Source organism: Rhineura floridana, chromosome 2 (assembly GCF_030035675.1).
Source record: "Rhineura floridana isolate rRhiFlo1 chromosome 2, rRhiFlo1.hap2, whole genome shotgun sequence".
NCBI classification, from domain to species: domain Eukaryota; kingdom Metazoa; phylum Chordata; class Lepidosauria; order Squamata; family Rhineuridae; genus Rhineura; species Rhineura floridana.
In genome coordinates, this window is record NC_084481.1 from 812734 (window position 1) to 834895 (window position 22162).

A 22162-nucleotide genomic window follows, 5' to 3' on the forward strand; every position below is an offset into this window, starting at 1 on the left:
TGGATCTTTTTCCTCCTTCCCTGGGCCTAAGAAAAGTTTCCCTACTTTTATATGCGGATGACATGGCCCTATTATCAATAACCCGCAATGGTCTCAGGAGGGCCCTGGCAAGGCTTTCATCTTATTGTACCACTGAAAATTTACAAATAAATTGTGCCAAGACAAAAATCATGGTATTTGGCAATAGGTCACCAATACATAAATGGTCAATAAATGGACATCCAATCGAGCAGTGTCGGACCTTTAAATATCTTGGTATACTCTTTGCCGATTCTCTCTCTTGGAGAAAACATATTGAACACATAAAATTAGCCGCACTAAGAATTAGTGGTTCTATTCTGAACTTCTGTTGTACATCAGGGGGCAATCTAGTCTCTCCAGCTTTAAAATTATTCCAAAGTAAAGTTATACCGATGTTCCAATATGGAGCCCCAATCTGGGGATGGGAAAATCCGCTACTCGATCACCTAGAGACAGTTCAAAATAATTTTTTTTAAAAAATCCTGCTTCTCCCTTCAGCCACTCCAGCGGCCCTAATCCGGGCAGAAACTGGGACCCCGCCAGTCAGAGCAATGATCCATTCTGCCCTGATAAATTTTTGGAAACTGGACAAACAACCCCTCCCACGTCAAACTCTAAAAATCAGTGTATCAGATACATGGTCGGACAAATTTTTGTCTGCCCAACTCACGAAAATTTGCCAACTGTATCATATTGACCGCAAAGCGTTACAAGATTCCCTTAATAAAACCAGCTTTAAGGAGGCCATCCTTCTCCACACAGCCCGGATAGACAGATTAGCTTTAACAAACTCCAACTTTTCAATATGGTACAATCTGTTTAAAACTGATCAAACAAAAGCAAACTATTTAGATTTCCTCACCTCAGTAAATCTGCGTCACGCCTATACAGCCCTGAGATTTCAGTCAATGCCCACAGCTTATTTGGCCGGTCGCCATAACGGCATTGCCCAAGATCAAAGACTGTGCATTTGTAAAGCTCTCGAGGTGGAGGATCTACCACATTATCTGTTAAATTGCTCTCTTTACAAACATCCCCGGGCCAAATTCTTGGATGAGGCATTGATTCACGCACCTGAAGACATACCCTCACGCATTATCTTTCTTCTTTCAGACAGAGACCCTGGAATTACTTATAGGGTAGCCTTATTTGCCCTAGCAGCGCAGAAGCTGAGAAGGAAATGTCTACTTGAACTAGGGCACGCCAGTTAGACTTTTAAGAGGCAACATTGTATGTAATAACATTTATGATTTTATTTTATTTTAAAAGTGTATTATCGGTCTGCGGCCTATGGCCAGACAGCAATAAATGATTGATTGATTGAACAAAAAGAAAGACCACACAACTGTGGATGATGGGCTGCTCGGGGATGTAGCAACCGGGGGGGGGGGGGAGTAAGAGCATTGTCCCACAAAAAGATAACTTTCTTCCCGCCACCACCACCACCCAAATGAAATTTTCCTTCCGTTTCCAAATTTCCAGCATTGCAATAACCAGGGCCTTTTTGTGGTGGAATTAGGTGGAACTGAGTTCCGGCACCTCTTCTTTTGCTGCTGCACTGCCACTCAGGCAGGGGAGTGGAAAGAACAGCATGGACACAAATTACGTAAGGGTAGAATGCACTCGGTTTCCATACTTCAAAAAACGATGTCTGAACTGTACCAATCATAAGCCTGGACTGAGTCTGAGCTAGACCATCTACAACCCCTCTGAAAAACTCCATCGGTTGGTAACAAGGTGATTCAGAGACACCACAAAACACTCTGGCGGGGAACTGAGCAGACCATCCTGCTGACCGCAGAGCACACACTGAACACAACTGCCCTTCTGACTGTGGCTCTGCTTTCACTCCCCCTTAGTAAGTGGGTTTAGAATTGCAGCCGTCGGGGGCAGCCATCTTTACTCCTGTTATGGAATATTGCTGTGAAAAAATCACATAAGGCCAAACATCAGTAGATTTCTCATTCAAAGGTATTTTTCAGAAAATAAGTAGATCAGCATTATATTTCAGTAGATCTATTGAGATTTTAGTGGACCTGGCAATATCGGAATAGGTTCAGGGCACAGACTTATATCTTATTATCCTTCAGTTTGTCTGGAGGCCTTGTGCCTTGGCCTACCTCTGTTGGGCCTAATCCCTGTCAGTCAAGGAGTCTCTGAGCTTGTGCAGCTGCTGCTATAAACTGAGAGAAGAATGGCTTGAGATGGAAGGATGAGGAACCTGCAGGCTCTGAAGAAAGAGTTGGGGCCTGTCCTTTGATATTTTTCTAAACTGAGAGAATGAACAATGAATCATCGCTATAAGAACTTAGCAGAACCAGGACCGAGTTATGCTAAGAGCTGAAGAAGAAGACCTTCAAGGGCAGAGGAGAACTGTAACTACCTGCTATAGTTTTTGAAGTTCCTTGCTGGCTAGGACAAGCCAAGGTCTGTATCTGACTCTGTAGAGATGTTTTTAGTCAAGAACAGATTGGGGGGACTGGTTGTCCTGATTTCTTGTACCTTTTGACCCATACGTTCACCTGTGGACCCACAAATACCCAAGCAATAATACTTTATGGTGTCAGGAGTTGTCATGTTTCTCCTGTGAACTAACAGCACCCTATACTGAAAGTCTGTACTGCAGACCCTTTTCAGTGCAGTGTAAAATGGACTAGTTTTAAGCCACCAGCTGCGTGATGCTTATCTGACAATCTTGGTGAAAACAGGAGAAGCCCAGTGTTTGAGAGGTACCAATTTTGGCAGCACTAGTTTGATGAGGCAGCAGGAATAGATGGCTAACTTTCAGGATGAGCCAGTGGTCCTTGCACTGGTGTAAGTGTCACCGAGTTGGGCTTTACATTGCTGCAAGAGCCATTGGATTGTCCTGTTAGCAAATGACCTAAGGCAGATTCTTAAGTGAATCATTGCAGTATAGTAGATAGGAACTACTGACTCCTATCAAGAAACTGCCATTGATACAGGGTGTAAGCAAGGAGCAAAACATGCTGTGTGTTAGTTTGGCTTTTTTATATATAGTGTGGGGTGTCCAGTGGGGAATTTGTGCAGTTAGAAAATATGCTTTTAAAAAACCCGGTGTCATTCATAGCATGGGGATCAACAAGCAGCAAATAGTCATACTATCTAATTGCTATCTTTTGACTTGTGATACCTTTCTCTTAAGTTATAGTGCAGGTGGTTGGATTTTTTGTGGCTTTCTTGGCCCCATTCTCATCTTTCTTACCAATTTGTAGTGTTCAGGCTGAGAGCTTGACTAGATTGGCGACAGGCCTGACCTAGCAGGCTCTTATGTTCACTGCTCAGTCAATCCCAATCCAAAACTATCCATCTCTAGGCAGCAGAACACAGGCTCATTGCATGGTACTGGGTAAATATTACTCTGGTTCCCTTTCAAACAAAGGGGTAGCCATAGCTTACAGCAGAAACAAAACGTTCAGTAGCACTTTAAAGGCTAGCAAATGTATTATTACAAAAGCTTTCATGCATTGCCAAGAAGGATAACGTAGGCTGTATTATTATATTAGTTTGTTAAAATTGCGCTATGTTGTGGTTTACAGGATTTTTATGAAGCTAAAATGACCATTAAAACACTTTGGCAACTTTAAAACTTTAAAAGTGCAGATGACAACACAGTGTGCAGGGCCTCTGTGCAGCACAGGAGCATGAGTTGCATCCTGCCTGCACACCCTACCAAGGCAGTTCTTAGCAGACAGCCCCACATTGGATTTGCTGAGGACCACCTGTAGAGTTCAGTATTTGTAGGCCTTGATATCCTGGTTGTGTCCCAGCCATTCTGTTTCCTTTGATGTTTAGGATGGGTTATTTCAAGATTCTAAACTTGGCTGCACATAAACACAAATCCAATTTAAAATCAGGGGCAAGCAGTCTGGAATTAGATTTCTTCTTATTGTAAATGGACTGCCTTCAAGTCGATTCCGACTTATGGCGACCCTATGAAGAGGGTTTTCATGAGGCTGAGAGGCAGAGGCTGGCCCAAAGCCACCCAGTGAGCTTCATGGCTGTGTGGGGATTTGAACCCTGGTCTCCCAGGTCATAGTCCAACTCCTTAACCACTATGCCACACTGTCTCTCTTCTTCTTATCTTTATGTATTTATCAGCATTGAGTTTGTATCCATTCCATGTTTCCTCCAAGTGAACTTTGTGCCCAAGTGCTGTTTTTACCCTGGTCTCTCAGGTCCTAGGTCACTTTATATTCCTCTACCTAGGAAAAAAGATTTAGAAGTGAATAAGCTTGTGGAGGGAAATAATATTTTTTCCATAGATCTGGAATTTTATGGAGTTCCTTGTTAACAGTCCTGTGTGACACTTTTAAGACTAACCAATTCAGGATGCAATCTTGTACACACTTATCAGGGAGCCTTCCCCATGGAATTGAGTGGGGCTCACTGCTAAGTAACTTATAGTTATTGTGACATAAACCCACATTAGAAATTGTGACAGCAAGGTTAGACACTTAAATTTTAAATATGAATAAAAAACTGCAGTGTTTAAATGTCCACTGTTTATTTGTAAAGAAAGACAATGGGGAGAACTAGTAGGAAATGGGGGCACACACTTTTTCTTCTAGCAGAGAAGCAACTGTGACAGCAGGACTCCTCTTAAACACGTTTCAGTTAGTAAGACACTTTTCAGTTTACTTAGGCACTCAGTATTTGTACAGCTGCAGTGCTTTCGTGTCCATAAAATATTTGCAAGTGAGGAAGATGGAGAGAAAACTAGGACAATTGGCTACGCCACTATTACTTCATTACCAACACCTCTGTGACTTCCTAGCAGCTCCACCAGGTCCAGTGACTATCAACCACCACCGAGGAGGGGATGGGAGAGGCATCTTATAATTTATCAAGATATGAATTCCAGCACTTAATTTAAAAAAAAAAAAAAAGCACTCCAAGTAACTTAAAACTTCAGCTGAGCTTTTAGAAATACAGTTTAGGCATCCAAAGAGAGGAGCAGGGCAAAGTTACCACAGGAATGTGCACACAGGAAATATAAGAGTTAAAAGTGTAAATGAAGTGAACACAAATCTGGATGGATGAGGAAGGGAGTTGGCAAGCGAAAGGGTTTGCAACTGGAGGAAGGAAAGGTGGGAAGGACAGTATTGTTATCCACTGCAGAGCATCTCTCCCTTCCCAGGGGGAAGTGCTCAGGCAGCCTCTGGAGGTAGTGAATATTATTAGTGCATCTGGTAGGTGTGCATACGCTTTTGGGCCTAGACTTTGCGGCAGCTGTCCACTGTTGCCAATTCAGTGATTTTCAGTGGTCAGAATCTGTTGTTTTTTTTACAAATATTTCAATTTCATTATTTTTCTCTATTATGTATTTCATGAAACTGTCTAAACAAAATCTTTGTTTTCCATTTTCAGACATTTTCTCATATTTTACATTGTTTGCATTTCTGTTCCTACGTACAGTTTCTAGAGTGCTACTTGACTATTGTCTCATTTCTGCAGTACCTGGCTGGCTGTCCATTTGATTGAAAGGATAACAGAGTAATGTACCCAATACCACACAATGAGCCAGTGACAGAGAGGAGGATTTTTAAGTTAAGTCTCCAGATCTTCTGGTGTGCTTGTTTTTCAAAGTATAAAGGCAAGGTTATTTCCAATTGGCTTACTGAGAAGGAAAATGTGCAGGCAGTATTCTACCCAATCAAAGTGTGATGCAGCCTAAGCACCGCCTACTCCTCACAAACCACAGCTGGCTCCCACAGACTTGGGCAGAGGAGACATGATGGTTAGGAACTATAAGCCTCAGAAATAAATGGCATGAGCATGCACAGAGTGCACCTGCCTCACCGATGAGGAACCTCTATTTCTACTTAATAAGGTGTTTCCACAACAGATATCTTTTGTATAAACAGTACATCTTATAATCATCACAGGAAGAGCCTGCTGGATCAAACCAAAGGCCCATCTAGTCCAGCATCCTGTTCTCACAGTAGTCAATGGCCACGCACAGAGAGAGCATTTTTTAAACCTAAAGAAAAACAGGAATGCAAAACCTCCATACTTCTCTCAGACCTAAATTTGAGAGTTGCCCTCTCCACAGTAGTTTCCCCTCTCCCCCCCCCCCATCAGTTGCTAATACTTTTAAATTCCTCATAACAGTGTTTCACAATAAGACAGACATGTTATCAAATGCAGTGTCTAGTGGGTTATGGTCAGATTTTGGTGGATTTGGATTGTGGGTGTGATGGGAAAAATGTTCTTGTTGGCAATACTGAGCCTAGCCTAGTCTAAGGCAGGACCTGAGAAGAAGCAGAGAGGTGAGTGAGCTGGCTCTCCAAGGCCCAGGAAGTCTCATGAGACCTTACTAACTTAGCCCAGGGAATGGGGAGCTGGAATATTGTGTTCATGTCTGGTGGGTATTTATTCCCTCGTTTGTTAAAAAAGTTCAAAAATATATCTTTTCAAGCTGGTTCCATTTCAAAATGGTTTTGAAGAGCCTTAGTTGCAACAATTTTAGACCTCCACCCAACTGTGCAAATAATCATTATAAATTTACCTTATTTAACTTTTCTCATGCAACTTACAGTTTACCGATATAGGGGGTGTGAGATTTGCTGGTAGAGCCATCAGAAGCCCTGCTAGCTGGCTGGCCCAGGGCATTTCTCTAGAAGAGCACACAGTACTTTCATAGTTAATTCTAGCACCTGTACTTCGGAGAGACATACAGTTCCGATATGACATGCTGTTAAGCATTTCCTTTTGAAAAATTATGGTTATAGGTATTAATTTAATTTGTAAAGTGAAACTTCTCTTAATTGCTTTCCAGGCATGGCAGAGGAGACCAGGGTATTTAGTTCTGGGAAGCAGCTACCTCAGGAGAACTGAACTCACAGTTCATGAGCTTACTAAAACATTGCACCTGTTTTTCCGCACATATACACTTTGTATGCTACAGGACTTACCTTTGGTGCATCTACAGCTATGCATGAAAATTCATTCTCAACTTTGATGCATGTGCTGACATCATACAGGAGTTCAATCCTTCATTAGTAATTTTGGCTTTTGAAAGTGACATATTTGAAGGAATTTCAAGTGAACAGTTCCTCTACAAGTTTGCAGAGAACTCGCAGTGCGTTAGATTTTATTAACTATTCAGATCATTATGATAGGATGACTTGCACAATGTACATTTACTTCCTGGTAACTGTTTTTTAGTTTACACAACTATTTTGCATGTGGAAAATACTGTATTTTAAACTGATTTGCTTTTTGGTAAACTTCACAAGTCATAGTTCCCAATTAAAATGCATAAATTGGAGTTTATTTTTGTCATTACCTATAAAAACTTCCCCCCCGAAAACTCTTTTATAGTGACCAATGCCCCAACCCTTCTGCCCCCCCTAATTTTTGTCTCTGCCTACCCAGTGAAAATTGTCTCACTACACTCCAGGGGCTGCTAATACATTTCTTAGCAGAATACTAGTCTGTTTGGAAAATGAAATATTTTTTAAAAGTCTGAAAATGGGTGCTAGTTGAACTAAACTCTGAAATTCAAGATTATGTGAGTGAACTATATGTGAAGCTAGCTGGCTGTGTTGCTTTCTTAAAAATGAATTAAATAAAAGAATTAGGCTGCAAATACAGAACAGCGAGGGGGGTATGGAAAGAAAATGTAAGATTGGAACCTTCAAAAATGCTGCACTAACACAGATAAAAAAGGCTTAAGAGACAAGATTGCTACAGTTACTAGTCTTTTTTAAAAAAGAGCATTCTGCTAGGAGAACTACAGAATCCTGAGCCACGCAGGAAAAAGATCAGTATTATATCAATACATCCAGTCCCACAACAAGCATAATTGGACAGCAAAGCCCCTTCCCAACCATTATTCTCTATGTTCATTTGCAGGAATAGCTGTCAATAAAACACAGAGTCAGTGTTTTCCTTACATGTTATGTGATCCTCACCCCAAGCACTATGATTGGAAGCAAGTTCTTCTCCCCACTGGTGCTTTCTGTGCTGATTTGCAGGAAGAACTGTCAGCATCAATAAAATACTGTCTCTCCCCCCCCCCCGCCATTAATATCTCAGCGTTATGGGGGTGTGTGAGTGCGTGTGTGTGAGTGAGTGAGTGAATATGAGAGAGGGAGAATTCGAATGTGCTGCAGCACCCTACAGCCAGCCAAACATAGACATTGACACATGAGTGCTAGGTGCTTTTAAAAACTCTAAGTAACTTTATTTGTAAAAATATCTGGAAATGTGTTCTTTGCTTCTTATGAGGCAGTGACTGACTCAGCCCAATCTGCACAATCGCAAATAAGTCCTAAAGTAGCCTGATTTGATTTGTCCTTTAGACCTTGTCCGAATACAGAGCACAGCCCTAATCAGTCTCATATGTCAACAAATACTACATGCTAGACACAGAAACGGAGGAGGAACTGAAGGACCCAGCAATAAATGCACCCTTTCAGCATTGGTGTCAACATTTCCTCTCAGAGGCGGGGGGAGTCAACTCCGTGACGTTATGGAACACAAGTTAGACTTCACTCTTTAAAAAGGCCATGAAACAGCAGCCCTAGCACTATCCTGTACAGCCTCTGCTTTTTCTGCAATGCTAAACTGTAGGTGGATGACATCCTGGTTGAACCTAATCAGGACCCAGACCATCTATGTATGGGAGATACAGTGATGGCAAAATGTATGGGTATGTCACTGGAAGACAGACTCCAACGGCTACCTTATTTATTTATTTATTTCACTTATATACTGCCTCATAGCTGAAGCTCTCTGGGTGGTTTACAACAATTAAGAACATTAAAAACAAGTATACAACTTTAAACCGTACCAAATTAAAACCCATAAAAACCAATAGGCAAGTCAAAATACATGCTATTCAAGTGCTGTTAAAATGCCTGGGAGAAGAGGAAAGTCTTGACCTGGCGTCAAAAAGATAACAGGGTTGGTGCCCAGGCGCACCTTGTCAAGACGATCATTCCATAATTTGAGGGCCACCACTGAGAAGACCCTCTCCCTTGTGGCCATCTGCCGAGCTTCCTTCAGAGTAGGCACCTGGAGGAGGACCTTTGATATTGAGCGTGGTGTATGGGTGGGTTCGTGCCGGGAGAGGTGTTCCATCAGGTATTGTGGTTCCAAGCCATGTAAGGCTTTATAGGTTAAAACCAGCACCTTGAATCAAGCTTGAATCAGGCAGCCAATGCAAGCGGGCCAGAATCGGTTTTATATGTTTGAACCATCTGGTCCCTGTTACCAATCCAGCCACTGCATTTTGCACAAGCTGCAGTTTCTGAACCATCTTCAAAGGCAGCCCCACATAGAGCACATTGCAGTAATCTAACTTGGAGGTTACCACAGCATGGACAACTGAAGTCCAGACAGGGGCATAGCTGGGCCACCAAGCGGAGTTGGTAGAAGGCATTCCATGCCACGGAGGCTACCTGAGCCTGAAGTGACAGAGATGGTTCTAGGAGAACCCCCAAGCAACGAACCTGCTCCTTCAGGGGGAGTGCGACCCCATCCAGGACAGGTTGGACATCCACCATCTGGTCAGAAGAACCACCCACTAGCAGCATCTCAGTCTTGTCTGGATTGAGCCTCAGTTTATTAGTCCTCATCCAGTCCATTGTTGCAGCCAGGTGTTGGTTCAGCACGTTGACAGCCTCACTTGAAGAAGATGAAAAGGAGAAATAGAGCTGCGTGTCATCAGCGTACTGATGGCAACACGCTCCAAAACTCCGAATGACTGCACCCAACGGTTTCATGTAGATGTTGAACAGCATGGGGGACAGAACTGACCCCTGCGGAACCCCATACTGGAGGGTCCAGGGTGCCGAGCAATGTTCCCCAAGCACCACCTTCTGGAGCCGACCCACCAAGTAGGAGCGGAACCACTGCCATGCAGTCACTCCCAACTCAGCCAGTCTTCCCAGGAGGATACCATGGTCGATGGTATCGAAAGCCACTGAGAGATCAAGGAGAATCAACAGTCACACTCCGCCTGTCTTGTCTCCTCTGCAAAGACATTAGTTCATGCTTTAGTTGTTTCTGTCCTTGGCTAGTGTAATCTTCTTTGGTCTTCCATAAACTCATATCAGTCTCTTGGTTTCCATTCAGTATTCCTCTGCCAAGGTCATTTATTTGGCCCATCATTTTGAACCTGTTGCTCCACTTTTGAAGTCGCTTCATTGGCTCCCTGTTTATTTCAGGATTCAGTACAAGTTTCTTGTCTTAACTTTTAAAGCGTGATGTGATCTGGCTCCTCCTTACCTCTCATTTCTCCCTGCTTGGAATCTTCACAAACTCTGTGGTTCTTTAGCTCAACTTCATCCATTTTCTCTCACTGCTCTGTATTCCTGGAATTGTCATCTGGAGCACTTGTGGACTCGTCCCACAATTTCAGTTTTTAAGTCTTATCTGAAAACCTTCGTTTTTTCCCCAAAGCTTTTGGAATTTCGGCATAGGTTTTTTATTTTTTATAATTTGTATCCCTAGAGTATGTGCATTTGCAGTCCTTGCTTTGTCCTGTGTTTGTTTCTCCTCCTTTTGTTTTCCTCATTTTATTTTATGGTCTTATCTATTTTATATTGTATTTTAGTGTATTAATGTACGTCGCCTAGAGTGGCCGTTAATTCGCCCAGATAGGCGACTCAGAAATATTTTTTTATTATTTTATTATTATTATTATTATTTAGATTGTATGCCTTTTTGGCAGGGAGTTGTTTTTATTGTTTTATTTTATGTACCGTGCCATGTGCATTTGATGGTGCTATATAAAAAAATGATGATAATGTTTGGAGAACCAATAACATTCAGGTAGATTGGTTGAGCTGCAGAATACTAATGCCCTGAAGGTGGCAACTGAAATAAAATATATTCAAGAAATTACAACATCAGTTCTGAAAGATGCTGGCAAATCATCAACTAACAAGGTTTTACCCAACATTTCTGTCGATAGAAGGCACAGATGCAGTAAACTGCCCATGGTCCTAGGACCTACAGTATACCTTTCCACCCACACCCCTTCTGGCATGGGTGCTCAAGAAGGTACATGAGGAGAGAACAGCAATGTTTCGATAGCACCATTTTGGCCCAGAAAACAGTGGTTCTCAAAGATTGTGCAGCCTACTACTTGCAGAGATCTTCTGACCCAGGGTCTCCTCAGTCATTCAGACCCCAAATGGCTATGGTTAACTGACTGGATGTTGAGTGGCAATATCTTCCGAATGCAGGCCTACCCCTCAAAGTAGTGGCAACAGTGTTGGCATTAAGAAAACCATCTACATTTTACATATAGCAATACACTTGGGAAAAATTTGTGAGCCGGTACACCAACAAAAACTGATGGAAGTCTTGCTCTTCCTAAAGGACTGACTCAGGATGGGACTAAAACAAAACACTGCGGCATCGGCCATCTGCGTTGACATCAGTGTGATCTGCATCCTCCTCAGGGTCTATAGAGTCCCATCTGCACCTAAAGCCTTTTCTCCCCAATTCTGATGGAAATTGCTTCCCGTGCTGCTGTTCATTATAATCAGACTTGCAAGGGAAGACAGTTTTAACCAGCTGTGGAAGAATTACTTTGTAGGAAAAACTGGACTGGGAGAGAGAATGTTTTGATCCAAGCCATTTCTGTTTCAGGCCACTGCTGGCAAATTACTTGCCCCCTGCTTTTTGCCCCAGCCAGCATGAAATGTTCTTAGTTCCACTAACATTTGGGGAAGAAATGTGCTTGTTACAGTTTTTCATGATTAGATGTAAACAAATCTGCAATGTTTTGCCCATTTTTAATTTTCTGTTTTGACATGGAAGTTTGTGGGACATTACTAATGTTCTCATATTGAATTCACATTCTGTGGCATCACTTCAGAGACTATACATATGCCCTGTGTAATACATATTCCTTTACACTGCTCCCCAACCAGGGCTTGGATTGCATCAGGGCTTAACAGAGTGGCAGGGCCACCACTGGATCTTCAGCCCTGCTGCTCATGCCAGCCAGAGCAAATGGCAAGTGTGGGGGGCAGGAAAATTGCTTCGGGGTGGGGCCAGCCCCAATGCCATCACATGATGGCATCAGGTCTGATTTGGGCTCAAGGCTGGTGCATTGATTTAATGCCCCTCCACCTTCTGCAATGGCCAATGTGACTATCAGCACTGTGGATGAGGTCATGGCCCTGCTCCTCTGTGAAGTTATGATGTTCCCTAGCTGAGGTTTTGACTACTACTAGTAGTAGTAGCAGTCACATTAATTGAATGTATATGCTGCCCTTCCTCCTGAAGGATTCGAGGGTGGACTATGCATATATGCTGTGCTTCTGACTTATCAACATCCAGTCCTAAAGCCTTGAAAAGACTACCGCAGAGTGAAAGCAGGAACGGACAACCTTTTTCCATCAAGAGTTTCTTGAGCTAATGTCTCAGCAGTGGTAAATAGGGTCAGAGGCAGTGCTGTTACTAACCATAAGTGCAGCTGGTGTAAACCATATCTTGTGCACCACCACCCCCTCTCTCTCTCTCTCTCTCTCTCTCTCTCTCTCTCTCTCTCTCTCACTCACACACACACACACACACACACACACACACACGAACTGCTTATTCATATAAACAGTCAAAACCAAAATGTACTTTGCAGAGCAGTCTGATTTTCTATTCGTTATCACAATATTCATAAACACTTAAATCCATTACACAATGGAAATCATAACTTTTTTTAATGTCAACTGGAATGCTAGATATATAGATAGGTGGGTATAAGTCTTTTTTCTACTAAGTCTTAACTAACTTTACCTACAGTTTACCTATACATTTCACTATCAAGGTAACAAGGTTAGAAATGTCAGATTGATGCATAATTATGCAATCTTACATTTTTAAAATGTATTTTTGTGCTTTAAATGAAGCAGAACAATTACAATATCATTGTAATTGATTTCTTTGTCAACTACATTTTTGACAGATAATATTGCAGGATTTAATAAACACTCTTGGTTCGTTGTAGATCTGAGATATGTTTTCATTAATTTTAGTTTGCTGAAGCTTTGACAACATGCAACAGTCACAGGCAAAGTTAATGAAATCTGTAATGTAACATTGATATTAGGGTATGCTTCTGACACAGAATATTCATGAATTAATTGCAAAACAGAGTGGTGACATTTGGAAATAATGATAATGCTTAAAACTTGAAGCTCTCTATTTCAGTACAAATTTATAGAAATCCAAATCTTTGCTATACTTTAGGGTGACATCAGTTGCATACATTTTGAGCTCTGCAATTTTCATTTTTGTGATTGATGATCCTGATAAAAAGCAACTTTCTATTTTTCACATCTAAAATGCAAGCATTTGCTTGTTAATGCAAATGAACATGTCGAGTACATTTAGGATTTGAATCTTGAATGGCTGTTTTGATGTTTCATTAAAATCATCATCAGGGAACTCATCAAGATTTTTATTTTACTTATATTGCTCTCTTTTTGGAAAATTCAGTGGATATTTCCATTTATTCAGTTAGTCACATCATGTGAAATCATTTCAAAATGAATATCACATATTTCTTGTAATGTGTCTTGAAATCATTTTTGCTGTTTGACTCACAGGCGTATGTTTTGTTTGCAACAACTGATTAACATGGCCAATGTAATGGGAGTATTTGGCACTACACAGATAATGTGCAAACAAATTTAAAACCAATTTGAAAAAGGAGGCTTTGTTTAATGGAAGCTGCTTCTGAATTGCTCAAAACTTCTTCAATTTGTTCTATAGGTTTTTTTTAAAAAAAAACTTCTGGCAGCCCTGTGCAATGCTTAAATTGCTGTTGCTTCTGATGACCACCTTGTTTCTGAATGCCCCTTTTGTGAGATCTTGAAATGTTTTGTTAGGGCTTCCCAGTGAATAGCTGAACTCAGAAAATATATTTGTATGGTTCTGAAAAAAGTAGGCATGTCAAATGTCACAGAACCTGCATGCGTGCCTGCCAGATAGAGACTATGGACAGAACACAGTGTGAAACTTGCCAAAGAATTTTTTTTAAAAAATTGACTGCACACCATTGTATTTACCACTCATGTTTGCAGCATTATCCTTATCCTCCAATCCATCTCTGATCAGCTTTTCAAGTGTTTCACTAATCCATCACTGGGGTTTTTTTGTGTGTGTGTGTATGTGTGTGTTAAACGAATAAAATCAAGGAAACTTTCTTCAGTAGACAGCTTTTTATCCCAAACTTTAATGTATCTTATAATTTTCACTCATTTGCTCATGATGCAACACATCATGTGTACAAACAAATAATGTAGAATAATATTTGGTTGCCTGTATTTGAGAAATTATTTTTGACCACACTGAATTTCCCAGTAGATAAATGAATTCATTTTGAATAAATGGTGAAAAATAGATCCCTTTTCCTTTTTTATATTCTTCAATATGCTCTTTTACTTCAATACTATAATGACTAATCATTTCCAATTATTCCAATGCACTTAAAAATATGCCTGCACTAGTCTCTCCCATCTCATCACATGGTGGCCCTATTAAAGCAACATTATTTTTGGCACAAAAGAAAACTACATCAACAATAATTTCTAAAATACCATTTCTCTTTTTTGGATTTAATAGCTTTTTGCAACACACAATCTATCATTTGCCCCCCTTTTAAATCGCTTTCAAGAGGTTTCCATTGTAAATAATTGTCTAGATGCACAGGAGAATTTTCATGGTCTTCAATTTGATGCAAATATTTCTAATCACAGAAACCATGGTTTCGGTCTGCAATATTTGGCAATGAACATGAACCTGACTTTTATCTGAATAATGTACATGGGGGGGAAATGACTTTTTGTTCTCTACAGTATAGCAACTAGTTGTGATTTACCTTTTCACCATTAGATAGCTCTTGGCAAACCATTCTTCAGAAAACTGCTCACCATTATTATTTTAAAACCCATTTTTATTATATTCTTTTTCCAAGAATCACAAGAAAAAGGTTATAACTAAAATATGATAGTATCTGGCCTCTTAGTATCTTTAGTTTGTGTTAACTTTTCTAAAATTGCTGTCTTCCAGAATTTCTGGTACCAGTGACTCAGCTCAGTACTCCAAAGTTCGTTCCAATTTTTGGCAATAACCGACTGAGCTGTAGTAAGAAAATGTGATATAAGTTCTTTACTTGACAAATCTGAGGTCCAGTAAATAAATTAAGAAGGGCCAACTCCAGGTTTGAGGAAAGTAGGTTGTTGGATAATACTAGAACTGGGGAAGGCAAGACTCCCTGTGATCCCCCTTGTGAAGCACAGTTGACTGGGGAACAGCTGAGAGTGAAAGAACAGCTGAACTGCAGAAAAAAGTTAATATTTATCTGGAGTCCCACCCCTTCTTCCTGCTGCTCAACAGATGAGTGAGAGGATATATTGTGGACCATGTAAGATTAGGCAGGGGACCAGAAGTAGTCTGGTGTGTGTGTGTGTGGGGGGGTCACATTGCACACTCCTGAACAAGAGATAGGAAAAAGCCCTGCTGCTTGGAGACTACACATACTGACAAGAGAATGAGCATATTGTCCCGAGATAATGCAGTTGAGATATGCACATTCCCCAAGGCCTGTTGAAGTTTATACATAACAGCCAGAGAATTTGCAAAATTCAGCCAAGATATGCACATTCCCCAGTAATGATGAGAGAATGTACAAAATAAGCACTTTTTCCAAGACCTGTGGGAGATTATGTATATTAACCAGGGAATATGCATAATTCCCTCTTCATGGATGGATTATATGCATATCCTCCATGAGACTTGGTGATGTCCACAATGGCCAGTTATTAGCCACTCAACTTATATTTCCCTTAATGTATATATTTATCTCAGTGGACTCATTTTTTAGTAGACACATACAGAATTGCACTCTTAAGTGCTCTTTGGAGTCTAGAAGAAATAAAAGCACTTCCCACATGCTTTGCATGTAAGAAGTCTCCAGCTCAGTTACTGTCTCCATGTTAAAGAGTCTAGGGCAGCAGGTCTGGGAAATAGCCCTGCTTGAGATCCTGGAAAGCTGCTAGTGGGCTACAAACCATTTTGTCATGTAAGCAGTATATAAATTAATAAATAATAACAGCAGATGGATCAATGGTCTGATACAGTCTAAATCAGCTTCATGTATGCAACCCTACTTTTCCAGGATCCCTGATTGCTGGAAAAAGCCCCAAATAGGTAAGCATGTATGATCTATGCTGTGTGTGTGTGTGTATAACAATATATGTAAGTTGTAAGCATGTAGAATAATGCAAACACATAGAATGTGAAGATTGGGAGCAGCGATGTCGTGAATGATTGCTTGAAGTCCTGAACAGGAGCGTTCTTAGATGGTGTTGATATACTGCAACATTGTGTTGCAGGTCCTACTTGTGTAAATCTGGTGCGCAAAAAATAATGTAATTTACAATATAGTTCATAGTCCCAAAATTATCAAATGTAACAAATAGTGCTGTACCAAGGCAATTTTGATGCATAACGGAATGGTTTGTCTACTTATTGGTACTTTTAATGTTCCTTAGTGGAAAAGATAAACGTGACATCCCTTAGGGCTGAGGCATTTGTATCATTTTTCTGGATGGAAATGATGATCTGTCTCAGAAAAACCATTGCATGAGAAGTGATGGACAAACATTTGTTTTATACTGTGTGTATGCAGGTTGGAAAAATGCTGATATATAAGATCTCTTTGCTTTGCATATTTGGATTGTGATGTTCTCAGGAATTGGGGGGGGGATGTATGTGAGATTTTGGAGCAGCTGACACCACAGTGGCTCCAAAGAAGAAAATATTCATCTTAGAAACAGTTGGTGGCTGTAGCAAAGATATACTTGGATTTTATGCTCCACCTCTCTTGTTTCTGTCCTGTTCCCAATCTACTTGCACTACCTCTCCTTTTCCCTTGCTGCTTCAGAAAGCAGGGCTGAGGAACCTCAAGTCCAGGAGCTAAATACAGCTCTCCAGATACTCTATCCGGTCACCAGGACTTTCCCATGTCGCATCTCTTCTCCCCAGGCCATGCCCTTCACTGGCCCTGCTTAAGTGTTTTGTCTGAGTGGAATGTGTCTGAAGCTCTCGTTGTGCCTTTTCCTTGCCTGAATATAGAATAGAGAGGGGTGTGCATAATATAGTCTACTGTACAAAGGTAAAATTTACATTTGTTGCTCTGACCCATCTACCACTGGCTTATGGTCTCCTGAAAGTTGCCTAAAAGGGAATGCAACCCTTGGGCTGAAAAAGCCCCCCCCTTTGAAAAACAGGGAAGAACAACTCTGACAAGCATTGGAGAGCAACTATTCTTGCTTTGCCTCCTATGATAACGGTGCATTTTTCTCAGTTGAAATATGTAATTTATCCAACCATAACAAGTCAAGAAAACGTGGAGGTAGGGTAATATACCAATGATATGCAGTTACTTTCAGCTCTGTTCATTCTCTTTGTGAAGTAAGAGGGTGTGGGTGTATAAAGGCCACCAAACAGAAGCCTCCCCCCGCTGCCTCTGAATGTGGTGGATGTCATACACATCCTAATAACAAAGGTCATTTGGCTGGCTAGTTTCATGCATTTTGAAACAAGTATTATTTATTTTATTTTATTTATATCCCACCCTTCATCCCAGAAGGAGCTCAGTATTAGGATTGTTGGTCAGGATACTAGATGAAGATTCTAATGACAATCTTTGATGGTTGAACTTTGTTCCTATGAATCAATGCAGGTATCTGAAGACTCTTTTTGACAGTTGGTAGTAATGGTACTACTCTGTTGGATGGTATTTTATATTAAACATAATAGACATTTGAATTTAAATATCAAAAGGCCAGCAAGCAGTCTTAGTCATTACCTTGCTTACCTTGTTCTGTTAAACAGTTGGCAGCTTGGCAGCGATGTATAAATGAACTTGTGTAGTATTTTGGCAGATAGTAAAAATTAATAGTGCATCATTTGCCCATATAGTGTTTATTGAAATGACAAAAAGTGAAAAGGCATGGTAATTCCATGTTCAGAAAATTTGTTAATAAGAAATTGTTTCACTCTGCCTTTTGATTGGGCCTCTTTCATGTTTCACTCAGAAAATTTGGTTGTGGTCATTTCTCTCTAATTTTATTTTCTTTTTATATTTTTTAAGGATCCAATGTTGCCTTCAGTGTGAAAGCACCTCAGAGACCCACTATCCAAGTTTGACTATAGCATGGAGACAGGGTGGACAGCCTACTCAGATCTGTCTGAAACAATTCATTTGCTTCGCTTCAGTATTAAATCCACACAAGACTTCAAATTTCGTTCTATATTGTACAGTTACAATTATTTTTTTGCAAACTGATTAGATAGTGGGTCTTTGTGTGGCTTTCTGCACTGTCCCATCTGGTTTTCTCTACTTCCTTTATTTAGGAACAACCATGAACGATTAGCATGCTTGTCAAGTTGTCTCTTGACATTGTGCAACTTTAGGCACACAAAGACCTACTATTTGTACTGTTTTACATAAATAGTTGTGCTCTCATGATGTTGCACCCTCTATCTCCTTTTCTGATTTGTTATCTGATGATCTCTCACAATATACTTCATGTACAATTCTGTATTTAGTGACTGTGCTGTTGAACAAAAAAAAAGCAGAGGTGGAATAAAACCATGTGTGCTTTTTATGAACTTGATGGTTTCTGCTGGGTTTTAGATCTGGAAAAAATTTTGTCTGATTCAAATACAATCTTGTCTATAACATGGTTCGTTCTACAGGTGTTGAGAAAAGGCTCTCTAATGCTGCATTTATTATTTGTTAAAGTAGAGAGAAAACCTGGAAGAGGTCTCTTTTGGTGGGCATCTTTTTGTGTGTGGGGGGTCGAATTTTGGAGTGTTGGTGAAGGTGTGTTTGTGAAGAGGTCTCTATTCCTCATTATTGGCAGCATGATGGGGTTAGAGATCTTGGGTTTGACCCATCCTTCCTCAGATGCATCAGTGCTGATCCTTCAGGTGATGCTGTGAGGTTGGTGGGGCAGCAAGGAAGCCCCAATCAATTCCAGGACAAGCATGGCAAGGTTCTAGGCCCCATCATACTCCCAATGATGTCAAAAGAAGCATGACTGGACCTACAAGCCTTTCTGCAGGCTGCACTTCTCACAGGTAGATGCGACCTTTCCAGCCAAACTTCACATTACTTAGTGGAAGCAAGGGTCAGTAGAGAGAGTCTCATCCAGGATGGTGGAACACAGGCTACAAGGAGACATTGGACACTCCTATGTCTATGCTGCTTGTCCAAGACAATTACACATCTGAAAACTTGTTTGGGGGGGTGGGGGAGAGTGGCTTGAGGATGATGATTTGAAGCATAGAAGCAGTTGTGAGGAGAAAGGGTTTAGCACTCCTCCTTGACACTACTACGCTCGAAATGGTCTCCTCCCAACAAGGTTCTTCCTGGAGAAAGAAAGGGTTGCTGTGGTTCAGTAATGCATACACTTAATAATAATAATAATAAAATTTTATTTTTGAGTCGCCTATCTGGCCGAATTAACGGCCACTCTAGGCGACGTACAGAATAAGATAAAATACAACATATAAAATACAACATAGGTCATAAACCTCAGACTATAATTAATCAAAACCATCCACTTAAAGTGTAGTGAAACCCTAAAATATACCAAGCTATTTCCTTTTAACATTCTGTAGCTACCCTTAATGCCAAAGTAGTTAGCTCTAACAATCAAATGCAGTATTGTTGCTGTCCCCTTTTAAATATTTGATGCAACTGCATTGGCCCCTGGCAATTTCCTTGTCAATGCCACTGTCAAAACAGGAGATTCCTACTCAGATATTAGTTAATTTTTTGTTGTTGTCCTACAGAGGTTTAAGTTCAATTGAACTTCACTTGTTTCTGCCTCTCCCTTTAGAGGGGAGGATAAGGCTGCCGTGACAAGATATAGAACAGAGAATGTCTGACAGGAGACCAAAATTCACCAAACTTACTATATATCCCTAAGAGATTGGATCCTCAACTTTAGAAAAACTTCCATTTAGATTGGTCATTTCAGGGCATCATTAAGTTAATATGTGTAGTACTTGCTGATGCCAATGATGTAATTCTTTTGTGATTTAAATAAATTAATTTTCCATAATGCGTACTATCTGAATAATTTAACTGCTTTAAGATAATTTCTTGGGAAAAGCTAGTCTTTTTAAAGGATGACAGTTTTGTAAAGCAATTCATTGATGTATAACCGATACTTTTTCAAATAGATTTTTGCAATTTGAGAGCACAAGAAACAATTGTGGTATATGCAATCCGAAATGCTTACAGTCTGAATATGCAGAAGTTTGTTGTTGTTATGTGCCTTCAAGTCGATTATGACTTATGGCGACCTCCAAGAGCATCTGTTAGGTACCATCAAAAAGTATTAATACAATTTAATTTATTCAGAAGTATTTTGTTCAACATAACAATCCTGTTACTTGGACATAAGTTCCATTTAAGTGTGTTTAGAATTGCCCTCTAAACAAAATGAATGTTACATACTCTTAATAGTTTTATTTTTTTTAAAAATAGATGCCTGTATGTACTTTTATCAAGTAATAGATTGTGGGGAGGGTTTTGTGCAATATAGAAGAGTTATATGCCTCAATAAATTATGAATTTATTTGTATTTTATTGTGATAGTTTCTCACAGAATTAAGTTATCATTATTGGTGGTAGCAGATGTAAATGGCTCAGCATGCAGCTTATTTCTCTCTCTCCCCCCCCCCCATTTCTGCTGATAGTGGTCATTTAGCAAATGTTAAGATGCTGCATCAATACAAATGCTAATCATGCAGTATTCTGGCCTCTTCTCACAAACTGTGTTTGTGCTTAGCAACTTTCAACCAAAAGATCTCTGACAGGCTAATCTGGGGATGTCATGTTTTAGTCCCAAATCCAAACTGTATCCATCAGCCGCATATAGTTACCTAACATGTTGACCACTTTGCTGTTTATGCCATCCCAGACAGGTTGCAAGTACAAGAAGTATATTAAGCCCCTGGTAGACAAACCTAGCTGGTGGACTGTGTTAGGATTGATGGGTTGCAAATTATGCCAGTCTGAATTTAGCCACATACTAGGGTTCAGGCAAAAGATGACTTCCCAACACCAGTGAAAGGTTCTTGTTTTCTCTTTGTATTCTGTGTCATTTTTGATGACTGGATAATCATTCAGAACCAATGAGCAAACCATCTTAGGGCACAGTCCAGTTCATATTTCTGCTGGGCTTGGGGGAGTTGGATGCAGTGGGCCCCCAGCTGAGCTGGCAGGCTCCTGGCACTGCCAGGCTGCAGTCAACAAGAGGAAAACCCTCAAGGTGCCAAACCAGCAGACAGCAGAGAGTAAAAATAGGAATTTTTATTGGGCTGCGATAAAAATTCCTATTTTCACTCTCCGCTGTCTGTTGGTTTGGCACCTTGAGGGTTTTCCTCTCTTTGACTGGAGCATTTTTGGGTGCTTCCCTCCTCGCTTTTTTACTGCTGGGCTCCCCCAGCAGAAGACCTGTGCCGCAGCTGAGCTGGAGGTCCGCCAGGGACGGCCAGCCCAGTGAACAGAGCCAGTGGAAGCCCCAAAAATAGGGTGTTCTGGGGGCATGGTGGTGGGGACTTACAAAACTTTCAAGTTCCCTTGGAGTGCTCCCCCATGTCCCAATCCTCACAATAAATCCACTGGCTAATAGGCTGGTGCAGTAAAAAAAATTACAATGGTGGTCTACGGGGACCACTTACTCCCCAGTAGGCCTGTTCATGGGAGTCGGCTCTTCCTGTGCATCTCCTATGAGCTGCTCCCGACGGAGCTGGCACTTATTAATGTATATCAAGAAGCTCTGCAAGTTCCAGAAGTTGTTTTTCTATTATATGGATGCCTCTGCTGTTCAAAACAAGAGCCAAAGGTTCTAGTAGATAGACCAAGCTTTTAGATGTACATAAAAAGGTTCTCTGAATTGTGGCTTTTAGCTTTAAATGTGAATGGCCTTGTTCTTGCAAATTTCTTGTGGATAATTAAGACTTATCAGGTAACTCCAGAGAGATAATAGAATTACGGCATGTAGTTGCATTCCATTGCCTCAATTATGAGTGACATTCAATTATGTCCACCTACTTGTGCAAAAGAAATAGC

The 22162-nt window shown here is 40.7% G+C and overlaps 1 protein-coding gene across 8 annotated transcripts in view; it reads left to right on the forward strand.

Moving 5' to 3' along the window:
- Positions 1-22162, forward strand: part of ITSN2 (intersectin 2) — a 226842-nt gene that overhangs the window by 145763 nt on the left and 58917 nt on the right. The window contains exon 29 of one of the 8 annotated variants that reach the window (XM_061607533.1): positions 6821-7230. The exons of 5 other annotated variants lie outside the window; for them this stretch is intronic. In XM_061607533.1, the coding sequence (XP_061463517.1) occupies positions 6821-6879 (59 nt within the window). In that variant the 3' untranslated portion in view covers positions 6880-7230. Of the gene's footprint in view, positions 1-5496; positions 5614-6820; positions 7231-18163; positions 21384-22162 lie in introns of those variants that run through there. 2 more of the 8 variants (XM_061607535.1, XM_061607534.1) reach the window with 2 other exon arrangements.